Source organism: Chelonus insularis, unplaced genomic scaffold, assembly GCF_013357705.1.
Source record: "Chelonus insularis isolate UGA/USDA-ARS -01 unplaced genomic scaffold, ASM1335770v1 contig_139_pilon, whole genome shotgun sequence".
Lineage (NCBI taxonomy): Eukaryota > Metazoa > Arthropoda > Insecta > Hymenoptera > Braconidae > Chelonus > Chelonus insularis.
In genome coordinates this window covers 2,206,453-2,218,759 of record NW_023276379.1, presented here as the reverse complement: position 1 = coordinate 2,218,759, position 12,307 = coordinate 2,206,453, and the positions used below count along the sequence as shown (strand labels likewise).

At 32.9% G+C, this 12,307-nt stretch overlaps 1 protein-coding gene and 1 long non-coding RNA gene across 3 annotated transcripts; one reads left to right on the top strand and one right to left on the bottom strand.

The window, feature by feature from the left end:
* Positions 1–940: 940 nt before the first annotated feature.
* LOC118074641 (zinc finger protein GLI2-like) lies at positions 941–12,278 on the top strand. Of its 2 annotated transcripts, XM_035096021.1 has the most exons (4): positions 941–1,344; positions 9,090–9,461; positions 10,223–10,366; positions 10,493–12,278. In XM_035096021.1, the coding sequence occupies exons 2-4, from the start codon at positions 9,091–9,093 to the stop codon at positions 11,685–11,687; spliced, it is 1,710 nt and encodes a 569-aa protein (XP_034951912.1). In that variant the 5' UTR covers positions 941–1,344; position 9,090; the 3' UTR covers positions 11,688–12,278. The 2 variants fall into 2 exon arrangements, with proteins under 2 accessions (XP_034951912.1, XP_034951911.1); XM_035096020.1 differs by lacking the exon at positions 941–1,344 and having other exon boundaries at positions 8,343–9,461.
* On the bottom strand, positions 3,009–5,970 carry LOC118074642 (uncharacterized). Its single transcript, XR_004691222.1, has 4 exons — positions 5,463–5,970; positions 5,137–5,393; positions 4,048–4,312; positions 3,009–3,966 (listed from the first exon to the last, which is right to left on the bottom strand). It is a non-coding gene; the product is annotated as an uncharacterized lncRNA (long non-coding RNA).
* Positions 12,279–12,307: the final 29 nt, after the last annotated feature.

The window sequence follows — 12,307 nt, the reverse complement described above, 5'->3', positions numbered from 1 at the left end:
ATATCAATAACATGACTGATGATTGGGATGAAAATGATGAAAAATAAATTTTCAAGTGATAAATGCACAGCTAAAAACAGTAACGCGTGACTGAAAAGCAATATGTCTAAATATAATTTATGCAAAAGGCGAAAATAAATAATGACAGATGCGTAATATATGCATCGACAGTTTTTTCGTTGAGATTCCTGAAGCTCCCGACCTTCAGTGGAACTCGATCCGCCGTCGAGCGTGCATGAAGGCGTCTCTGTCCCCTTGTATCCTTCTGTGTGGGTTCTGATGATGGTGAGGAGGCGGAGGAGAAGACGAAGGATGAGTTACGTTTGTCCTGAGGCAAAACGCGCTTAAAGTAGAGGGCAAAGAAGGGCCTACCTGCATTGCGAGGTATATTAGGGTCCTGCACCTCTTGCAGCTTCACCATGTCTTTTTTTAATTTTTTTATTATTTTCTCTTTTTCACTCTTCTTCTTTCTCTCTTTCTCCAATCTTCTTTTTTCTATCTGATTCTTTCTGTCTTTCGTCGTTTACCCACGTGGCACAGAATCTCTTAGTTGCTACCGGCAACACGAATTACTCAGGAGTTCGTGTAGGTTGATATGTTTCTCAAAGGAAAAGCCTTAAGGCTTCTCATAAATATGAGTAATATTGCTTCTGATAGTCTTTTTTATTTGTATTGGAATAATATCACTATCGAGATAAAAGACAGAAAGCTATCATCAAAGGAGATATTTCCTTTGCTGGGTGCCCAATAACCGAAAGTGGGGAGGATGCATGGCAGTACTTTAAGGGTGAGTGATCGTGTAGTGGGGGGGTTAACTAAGGTTAGGGGCCCCCCACTCTAACAAAACCACCTCCCGGGGCCCGGTAGAGGCCCACGGCCGCTACTCAAGCCAGCCAACTGAGAGAGAAAAAAGAGGAAAAACGAACCGAAAACCCACACCCGAGAGTACCCAAGACTCACTAGGGTCCTCTCCCTTGTCTCAGTCCAGACTCATCGTTGGTTACCCGCGGGTCGAGAACGATACTCTCGCTCTCTTTTAACAGACACGTGTTCATCAAATGCTTAAATCTTTATGAACAAAGAACTTTTTTTTACTTTTATTGTCTTGACACTTTCTACTTCGCAATCAATTCGCCAACTTTATTGTGATAATTATATTATAAATAAGTTCTTTTATTTTTACAAACCTAAGACATCAATATAACGGTTAATATTATTTATTCATCACATAAATAATTTTATTTTTCGATATTTGTGAAGTGAATTCTGTTGATCAACAAGTGTTAAAGGATTTTCAACAAATTGCAAAGACATCAATATTTTCACATTGTTTACGTTGAATTGGTGAGTATAGAAATTTGTTTGTGTTTATTTTATTATCAGTTCAATTTCTTGATGACAAGAAATGAATTATTTATTTAATATTATGATAATAAAAGACCAAAAATGTGTAGACAAAACAAAATTTCATTTAGATAATTGATTGACATTTGCGATTGATTTAATTAATAGTAATATCAAACAAAAAAGATGAATAAAAAATATACTAAAGGTGATCGTTAACGAAAAAAAGTCATAAATATTTTTCAAGTCGTTGAATAATCGTGAGAAGTCGTATTCGTTATCCATTGATAGATGTGTGAAGATCCGAGGGTGATTTTATTATTGAAAAGCAAGGGAAGAATCTTTGCTCCTTAGTCTATATTGTACTCTCTTACATACACATCCTGCAATAGATTTCTCCAAAAATCTGAGAGAAAACCAAGTGATTTTTTTTTCCAATTCTTCCCCCTGAATTTTTGACGTAGATCTCTGGAATAATAGGAATAGAAAAGATGAAACGTACTGCAGGATTCGCTACAGATCGTGACAACGTGAGTTGATGGTGACCGGGGTCCCATTCCAATTTCTATTGGATCTGGATGTGAGTTCATGGGGGAGCGATAGTATAATGCTCATATGGGCCCTGAGGATGGGATTATCGTGGGTCAGGTACCTGAATCTCCAGTGAATCGAATTGAATCCAGTGATGCTATTTCCCTGACGGAAGACATGTAACAATGTATAGGTCTTTTAAAAGAATTATTCAATAGAATTACGTAAAAATACAGCATTACCCTCATGTAGGAGTCTCTGATGCATCTTATTACATTCGTCTTCAAAAAGAATATTAACATTTCTTTCTTATTCACATGAACTAGAATTATCCACATTTGTCTGCTCTTTTTAAATAAATCAATAAAAATTACTGAAGATGATGAAATATTTGCGGATTATCAGCATCAATCGAAGTCCTGATTCATTTAGTGATTGACCAGATACTGGCAACCTATGAAGACTGACTGATTTATAATAACTTTCACTGATTTATCCTGAAAGAATGAATAACAAAATTAATAGATGGTAGGCAGATTTTTAGTCACAATTTAAAAAGATCCATGCTTGCTATTCTTATAATCATCTAGGTTTTTTAAATAATTTTAAACTGACTCAAATCACCACATGGTAATAATAATAATTATTATTATCATAATAATAATTGGTGTGAATGTTAAAAACTTGATAGATCAGTTAACTGGATGGAGAGAAAAAATTTTTACAACGGTCTTCAAGATGTTGATCCGTTAGTGGACTTAGAGGTGATCACCTATGAACCTCAATAAGTCCGTTGGATTATTTAAACGGTTTTTAATCTAAAGGAAGACAATGTGACGAGCTAGGAAGTTCTAGTGGGACAAAACGTCCCGTATGAGGAAGTTACGAAAAACCGGTATCCTGAGGCAGGACCGTTGAGAAGAAATCAAACATGAACTAGGAGTCTAGAACTCCATCCTAAACAAGAAATACATATAGGGTGTGATCGCATATTGTAATATAGGGGGTTCGTAAGACAGGTTTCATTTATGCTGCATATATGCTAATGACAATTCATTGTTAACCAAGCCCGCAAGTGGATAAAGCCGCGGGGTGAAGAATTACCTTAAACATTAGCATATTTTCGGCCCGGATCGCTCCTCTATAACTATGCAGTCCTACGTGGGAATTCAATACAATTGCACGGCGTAACATCTTCAACACTCCAACAGATATTGAGCATATGTTTAGTATTCTAAATCTTGAGAAAGAAAAAAAAAGCATTAATTCTAGAATTTGATGTATCACCAATGTAGTACACGGTTGGAGATGTAATACTGAACTTTGTTTACTAGGAAACTCAATCCATTTTCTAAAATACATATCTTCATTGTTGAAATAGCACATTTTTGACACTTTAAATACCATGAAAATATAACAAAGAATGTTTTGGCATGACTCTTAGCAATTTTAAATTCTGTCATTCTTTCCTTAACTTTTATTTAAAAATTCACATAATACTTGTAGGAGGTATCCCAAGTTTTCTTCACAGTCACTATAATAGATTTTAATCAGTCTTAGAGGACAATGAAGCAACTCAGTTGGAGTTTCTAAAAGTCGGTTTACAGTTAGCAAAATGCAGGGGATAACCCCCGCCAAGAAGTCAACATTTGTCTGGATCTCGTAAATTTAAAGGAACATTCTTCTAAAAATACAGATAGAAGTAACTTAAATCATCTTTGATAGACATAGAGCAGTTTATCATCTTGATTAGAAGATAATATCAATGGACATTATTATGTGTATATTGAAGCACATGTCATGTAAAATGTGTGATAATGATTTGTACTTGAGAATGATGAGTAAAAAAAAGTCGAAAATTCAGTTAACACGATCTAACTGATCTGTTCTTAGAAAACACCAATAAGATCTTCAAAGAATCTTCGTGGGTGGTCTGATGTGGTCCTTGGTCACTTGGGAAGGTGTCGCGTTGTGTGTGGTTTAGTGCACATACATGTTGCATGTCAAGGTCCTGAATCCTATGGGAACTATTTAGATTCCTATTGCAAGCTTCAACATTTCTAAACCTTTTGAATATTTATTCCATCTGGTCTGAAAAATTTTTAGATGTTATTTTTTTATTTAAATGAAATAATCAATTATTTAATGTTGATAGCAAATGTTGATACATACCTTGTTGATAGTAACAAATCAAATTCTTCTGTTATCTTTTCTATTAAGCATATCTAAATACTTGAACACCAACTTCTCTGTCGAATCCAGACGGAAATGGAGCTCTTGGTCAGTAGAAAAAAGAACATAGTGACTTTTGAATGGCGGTGGCCCTTTTTAAACAACGTGGGAGGTCCTTTCTGCTTCTCTCTCTCTCTCTCTCTCGCTCTCTTACTTTGAATCATTTGTCAATGTGAATCCAGTTTAGCCATTCGTTACGCAGGTACTGAAATCACCGATAGACCAAGCATAAAGTCTATTGATTTTTTACACAGACGTGTGAATTTAATAAATTATAAGAAATGTCAGGAAATCATTTCAACTTGGAGAGTTATTTTTCACAGTATTTTTAAAATTCCAACGTAAATTTGGCAAATATTTTTTCTATCCTAAAAAGACAAAATAGACTAAACTCCACCTTATATATTCGGTATAAAGAGCATGATGTTTAGAAAAGAAAAAGGTTTTACGGAAAATCGAATATTTATTTTTGACCCTGGAGCCTCTAAAATAATGTCAGTAAACGAGGGAATTCCATAGTAGATTCTACCTCTAGGGGAATTAAGGAAGAAGTAACCGGCGCCAGAGGTCTATTAAAAATCATTCTTTAAGAACGAATTATGTAAATGAGAGCAAACCCACGCCAAGTTCCCATATTACTAGTGACCAAGTTTAGTTAGTTCGCGTTGAAATTACAGGTTTATCCTGCTTTATATATGTGTATATACATATATGTATATATATATACTTAATCGTCATTCTTTCTTTTTTTCCTTTATTCTTAAACTTAAGAAGAGGTTGCCTACGGCATCAAATACATCAGATTCATTTCGAAAATTGAAGACTTAAAAGTCCGCCTTTCTTTTCTCGATTTCTCTCACTAACAAATCGGTGCAATATATATATATTCAACTTGCTTAATGATTAATAGACATTCATTTTCTGTATAATTATGTTTTGAAAATTTTTATTCATACATTAGAATATTTGCAAAAGTGTTAATCAACCTTTTCGAAAATATAACCTCAAAATAAGTTGACAAAAACGTACCTTGGTATTAATCAAAATGGAATGTAGTTAGTCTTTAGTTTTGTCTGTTAGCAAATATAATCTTGTGATTGTTGAGTTAATGGGAAGTAAGAAAAAGATAGTCTCGGTAGCACAAACTCTGACTCTACTTCGGAAGGACCCCTGGAGTGGACTCCTGCTGCGACCGGTAGCCATCCTCTGTCCCGTTTGTAATACGTATTATACGCATACACGAGACCATGAGCTTCTTCCTTTTCTCTATCGTCATGTATTTATACCTAACATCCTCAGCACCATTTTATCAATAATTTTTCAACTGTAAATTTTGATTAATTTAATGCACTTACCAAAAAACTGTTGAATCTTTCATTTTTGTGGTTATGTATCAATTTGTAACATTCATCAAATGTCCACATCTGTTGTTATAATTAAATAAATGCCCTTGACGTTTATCTGTAATTTAAAGTGAAAGGTTTAGTGGTGTATGTGGTCTATGAAGTGAAGTTTAAAAGGCAAGATTTTTATTTAATAAATAATTTTGATGAAAAAATAGTTTATTAGGTTAGAAGTATGTGTGATATTTGATTGTGAATGTTGTTAATGTAAAAAGGGTACTTTGTGGCTTTAAAAATTGACTTAGTAAAAATGCCGAGATTTTTTGTTCGTTTAAATTTCGATTTACGATTCTTTCTGCGAATATCTCGAACGCTACACCGCAGGGATTCCTCTTGAAGAATAAAATTCCCTCTCCCACGGCACTTGTAGCCACTTCCTTCGAAATCTCTCTCATTCTCGCGTTCTGCATGAAAAGATGAAGAGAAAAGTATAAAAAATAAAGAAAGAAAAGGAAGCAAGAACGAATAAAGAGCCCCCAAGAGCGCGAGTAAAATAACACTGACTGGGATTCCCCTGCTGCGACCTCTATTCTCAGGAGATTTTTTGGAGCAAAAAACGTCACGCAAAGTACCGCGAACTGGACGGAAGTGCAAACGAATTAAAGTCTAATCGAAGACTTGAGCGTCGTGGGAGAGAGAATAAGGAGCCAAAGTGTAAGAATTGGTAAAAGAAGACTTTTGGCGTTCCTGCGGTCACTGAAGCGACTCTAGCTATCTCCTTCAAGATCTTGATCCAAAAAACAAACAACAGAAAAAAAGTATCAGACGTATTTTCTCAAGTTTAGAGTCAGTTGGCCGCGTCCCATTGGACCATCATCTGACCGTGCATCTCTTTTTTTTCGGTTTTATTTTTATTCTTTTCTCTTCTTCACGTCTCCCTTACCTCTTTGCTGGTTGCCTCTATCCTACCTGTTGCTGAGATCAAAGAATGCCGACGCCGGCAGCTTCGCGGTCCATGGGGTGTCATGTAGAATGGGGAGAGAAGCTGTAAGGCGGCACACAAGGGGAACAAGAAGGTCGTACCATATTCATTAATACGTCCAATGAAGGACGCTGGGGGTATTCTTTAATGGATGAATACTTGCTCTGACTTGTTTTCACCATCAGTGTATTCTTTCATCAGAGATAATGGATTCTCTATTTTTTTTTTATCACTAATAATGATGCATTTGTCTATGGAGAAACATAACCTAAAGGTAAACCATTAAAGGTGAAATTTTATTCTAAATTATTAATATCTTGTGAGAATTAATTTTCATTTCGATTAATCATTATGATTGTTGTCGTTTAAAGTTGATACCTACTTGTCGACATTTATATTTGATTCTTGATATATTATATTTCAGTGTCCATTGGAAACATTTAAAAAGAATTCAGGACAATAGTGATTTCTGACCATGGGGTCGAGACCATTTTTTTTTCTTCACGACTATCTCTCGTCTGGCATCTGACGCGTCGCCTGAGATTTTTCACCGCTTCCCGTCTGATATATCATCCTTTCAATTTTTCTTCTTCTCCAGAATTGCTGATTTTTAGAACCTCATCATCACACAGTAAACTGGAGCTAAAAATTCAGTTTCTTAAACTCTATCCTTACAAAGAGTTCAATAAATTTTGTTGAAATTATATAATTTTTCCACGAGAGATATTCATTACATCAATTTGCTAATTATCTCTGACATTATGAGAATGCAATTTTAAATAAAAATAACATGTAAACAAAATATTGCATTTAATTTGGATGATTAAAAAATAATCACATTAAAGGTATTGGAAAAAACCACGTTTTAATATCCAAGTTACATAAGAAAAAAAAAACTTTATAGATAATATCATTCTTACATTATTATACATACATGATAAATATCTGGAGTATAAGAAACTTGAAAAATATATTTACTATGAAGATAAGAGCAATACAATGTTAACAAGTTTCCCTAAAATTAATCAGTCAAAACAATTTTTATACTGAATGTTTATACACGAGTCATTAGACCTGAAAGCAGGCAACAGAACCCCCCACATAAATGTTATCATTAAGTCAGCACATGATAAGATGAAATACTTGAAGTAATTCTTAAACAAACTGTCAATTTGTTTTGTTACTTGAAAATTGATTCATTCTGATATGATCTTGAAAATTTTCCTACCCAATAAAATTGAAATGATTTTGAAATGCATTCACGATTAATAGATGTCAATTGCAATAATGTATATGCGTTGTTACAGTTTAAGAATTTTCTCGTAATAATAACTCGTTTAATAATAATGCTTACCTAAAAGCTCTGCGTCAATATAGCTATAAAACGATAAGACTTTGGACCCTGTTGATTAAACTTGTCTGGTATCCAATCATTTCCTGAAGTTTATTTAAACGTATCAACAGTAATTCAACTGCGAATTAACCAGATATGTTGTATATATATGCTTTAATATACCTATTGATAATGATCCAGAGTTCAAAGATTAGAAATATTTTTTTATTTAAAAAGAAAACTTTCTTACTAAATACATTTTTCGAATTTTTTTTATTTCGATCAATAATAAATAATAAATAGAAAAAATCATTGGGATCATTTGAATAATGCTATCACTTGCAATGACCCATGCTTTTCATCGGACGATGACGCTTCTTTAAGTGTCTTTTTCATCAAGAGACATAAATACATGTCGATAAAACTGTGTAGACATCCATTGAATCCTCTGATAGCTTACATGTTGTTATCATGACGGTATTTGTGAGAGAAATAAATGGAAGAAGTGGGAGCATAGTAGAGAGGGAAGCTCGCTAATGATAGCAGAAAGTATAAAAGGAGTTGATGATCATAAAACTGTAGTTACTAGTATTATTTTCACAAAATATAGTTGGATTGTTAAAAGAGTTTCTTCATTTATATTCTATACACTCATTGGATAATTGTCTTTTTGTTTATCTTCATTAGAAAAATTGCTCAAGCCTTGAGCCAAAGTGCTAAGTCCATCAACTTTCTAACTAGTCGATTAGTAAAATGGCAGCAACTTCCTAGCAGTAGTGAAAATCATTTCAGCTTGTCAAATAAATAATATAATATAAATAAATAAAACAGTTTTTTTTTTAAAGAGTGATATTTAGAAAAACATTCCCAATCATTTTCAGTAATAAAAATCTGTTTAATCAAAAAATAAGTGAATTCCGGCCTAGTTATGTTTTCCATCGAGTACAGCAAGCAATTCCTGAGCTATCGTATCCTCAAATCCAACCGGTTCAAGTACATCTGACGATACGAACTCGGACTAAGTGTTTTAGAAAAGCTAGTTCAAGTGTGTGTTTTTAGTGCCCGCCATAACTAATCAGGAATTAATTAAATACCCGAAAGCTACCAATAAGAGTCTAACGATATCATTAATTTTATGCCAATAAATTAAATTCAAGACCTGGAAAGTCTTGTGCTAATCAAGGAAGCTTAATAATATTTTTATTTCAAAAAAAAAAATAATTAATATCTTTTAAAAATTCGTAGTTCATTAGCTACACATTTTTGGTCATTGAATATATTATTAAAATATCAATCTCAAAATGATCCTTTATGTTCCGGGAAGAATGCCAAACCACGTTGGCCCGTACGGTGCAGCTCGTTACCCGGGTCTGCTAACATCAACACCGGGCTATTATCGTCCAGTATCAACGTATCTTCCAAACTTACATTATTATCAAAATTATCCAACATCTAACGTCTTCTCCAATCTGAACATCCTTCATCAACCAGTAGACCTTCCGGTTTGGCCACACAAGATGCCAGCCGAGGAGGAACTCGCCACCTCACCATCTGGAAGAATCAGCATTGGAGCTTCGCCAAGTGCTTTAACTAGTGGTGGTCCTCCTAGTCCTGCTCATAGTGATTCTGATGCCTCCAATTCCAGTCTTGAACTTGGATCAGTTCGGAGAGGTGAAAATGCACAACTTAAATGCAGGTATGATTGTACATTTAACTTTAAAAATATTATTATTTATCGTTCCAATTATCATGTAATAACTTGTCAATGATTGCAATTCATATTAAAATTGATAAGATATATAAAAATAATGTTACATGTTGTGATAATTAGAAATTAAGTTGCATTAGCTTTAAACGTAATATACTTTTATCAATAACTAACTTTATTTTTTAATTAAGTGTGAATGAATTTTATAGTAATTGATATATTTAAAATATTTACTCAAAATTAATAATAATAAATGTATTTTATAAATAGATTACTAGTCTATAAATTGTATGAAAATGATGCTATGATGATTCATTGACAACAATTGATAAAAAAAAAAAAATTACATAAATTCAAATTCATTTAATATATAAATTGTTGGGAAAAGATTATTTATAAGTTAATCTACGTCGCTACTGAAAGATATCAAGGCTAAAGGTTGATGATCATGACTGATTAATGAAGAAAAGTATAAATTGTATTTGAAATTATAATATATCAATAGAAAATATGACTAATATAGAAGTAATAATTTATTCTGCATAATAAAAGTAAACTGGGATCAATAAACGGTTATTTTCTTTATAATGATGATGATTGACATCAATTAAGGGAAGTGATGCCAGTCAGCAGTCAATAGTATATTTATCACAATTGAGATATCGATGATTAATTGATTGATAAAGAAGAAAAAAATTTAAAAACTTCCAATACTCTGATTAATAAGAGAATTTTTTTTTTTTTTCTAGATGGCTCAATTGTGGAAGATGGTTTGCGTCGTTAGAACAATTAGCAGGACACGTTTCAAGACTTCATGCAGCACCTGGGCCACGTAATTTATTTTACTGTGGATGGGAAGGTTGTGCACGTGGAGAACGTGGTTTTAATGCTAGGTAAACATTGAAATAATTATTGATTTAGAAAAAAAGTATCTGAAAAAGATGTTTTATGTAGAATAGAATTTTAATTTGTTTTAACAATAAATATTTTATTTCTAATAATTTATTTTTAATTCATAGGTACAAAATGTTGGTACATGTTAGGACCCATACGAACGAGAAACCACATCATTGCTTTCAATGTGACAAAAGTTTTAGCCGGGCGGAGAATTTAAAAATTCACGCACGTTCACATACCGGAGAACGACCATATGTTTGTCCAGTGGAAGGCTGTAACAAAGCATATTCTAACTCATCAGATCGTTTTAAACATACAAGGACGCACGCAGTAGATAAACCTTATTGTTGTAAAGTTCCTGGTTGTCCAAAAAGATATACTGATCCATCATCACTCAGAAAACATGTCAAAACTTATCGTCATTATATTAATAATAATGATAAATTACAAGAGAAAAGTTTTGAAGAAAATAGTAACCAAGAAAAGTCAAGGTATGACATCACACCAGACAAAAGTTGCAGCACTGGGTCAGATAAGAAAGATTCTAGTCTTGAAAGTACGATATCATCTGGTAGTCCTAAAACTAGTTATAGCTTTGAAGAACAGAGAAAATTCGTTGAGTGGAATAACATGTACAATCTCCAAGAACGTAAAGAACAAGATCAAATAACACCTCCAAAGAATTATGATGACACGAAAATGTATCCAAGAATTTTTGATGAAAGTTTTAGGACACCTGAAAGATTACACTCTGGTACTATTTTTTCTGGACACTCAATCAAGGATCGTTCTAATTCTCCTCATAGTAGCCCTCACCATACTCCTGATAGTTTACCACGAATTGGCATGCAATCAACACCAATAAAAATTGAAGAAATGTCCGAATGTCCAGCCAAAGCCACTGTAGACTATAGAAACATTGAGTCTATTGTTAACAGCACACCCTGTAAGAAAGAAAACAATCCTATCATTAGAAATTCTGTTATAAAGCGTGCGGAAAATATTAAGATGGATATTTCTGAGAATTCAAAACCAGAAGACATCAAAGAATCTTGCTGTTGCCGTCACAAGTGTCGTATTAATAATGAAAATTTGTTGGAAAAAACAAAAATTCTCTCAGATTTAATAATGAAAACTCAAAATCCAATATTCCGTCAACTATTAGGGTCTGTTGATCTCCGGTATGAATTTCAAAGTATGTGGAGTAATATTAGAAATACCAACGATTGTATTGGACAAGATTTGAGGGTTAAAAGTAGTGAAAGTGTTACCGAAATGGAGCAGGATCTTCCACTCGATTTGACAATACATAAATAATTGTTTTATAATTATCAGAGCCAAATATTGTTATTTTTCTTTATTATCGCGTGTTTTTGCTGTATAATTCGAGGGTCTAGCTGGTCTAGGTCTTCATTGTTTGGATTCGAACGATAATCTAAACAATGATCACCAGAAGCTCAGTTTATATTTTGCTCTATTAATGTTTCAAATCTTTTACTCGAACTGTTGAGCCAAATAATTACTTTTTAATAATTAGGAAAAAATTTCTAATCAATCACTTGCTCAGTGTTAAACAATACCAATGTATCATTGTATCATTAAATTAAACCTTTCTGAGTAATTTGAGTCTTTAAATTAACAAAAGCCCGTTTAAAGATTTTAAATCTTTATTTTCTTATTCATGTAAATATATTTAATGATTGAAATGGTTGAATTGGATTTCATCAATTGAAGATTATTATAAATAAAAATTTTTATGATAAACTTCAAGCTGACTTTTAAAGTTGATGTAAATAATTGCAGAATAAAATGATAAAAATGATCAAAATGAAGTGCCTTAATTGATGCTAAAAACTGTTCACTTGGAGTGAAATCATCTTAATAAATATTAAATATTTATACAAAAAAGAATTATTTATTTATTAATTACCCTTCTT

Bases quoted from the DNA above. Each gene is read 5' to 3' on its own strand.
- LOC118074641 (XM_035096020.1), top strand. From the start codon at position 9,067: ATGATCCTTTATGTTCCGGGAAGAATGCCAAACCACGTTGGCCCGTAC. The intron at 9,462-10,222 runs GTATGATTGTAC...TTTTTTTTCTAG, and splicing joins AATGCACAACTTAAATGCAG to ATGGCTCAATTGTGGAAGAT. The intron at 10,367-10,492 runs GTAAACATTGAA...TTTAATTCATAG, and splicing joins GAACGTGGTTTTAATGCTAG to GTACAAAATGTTGGTACATG.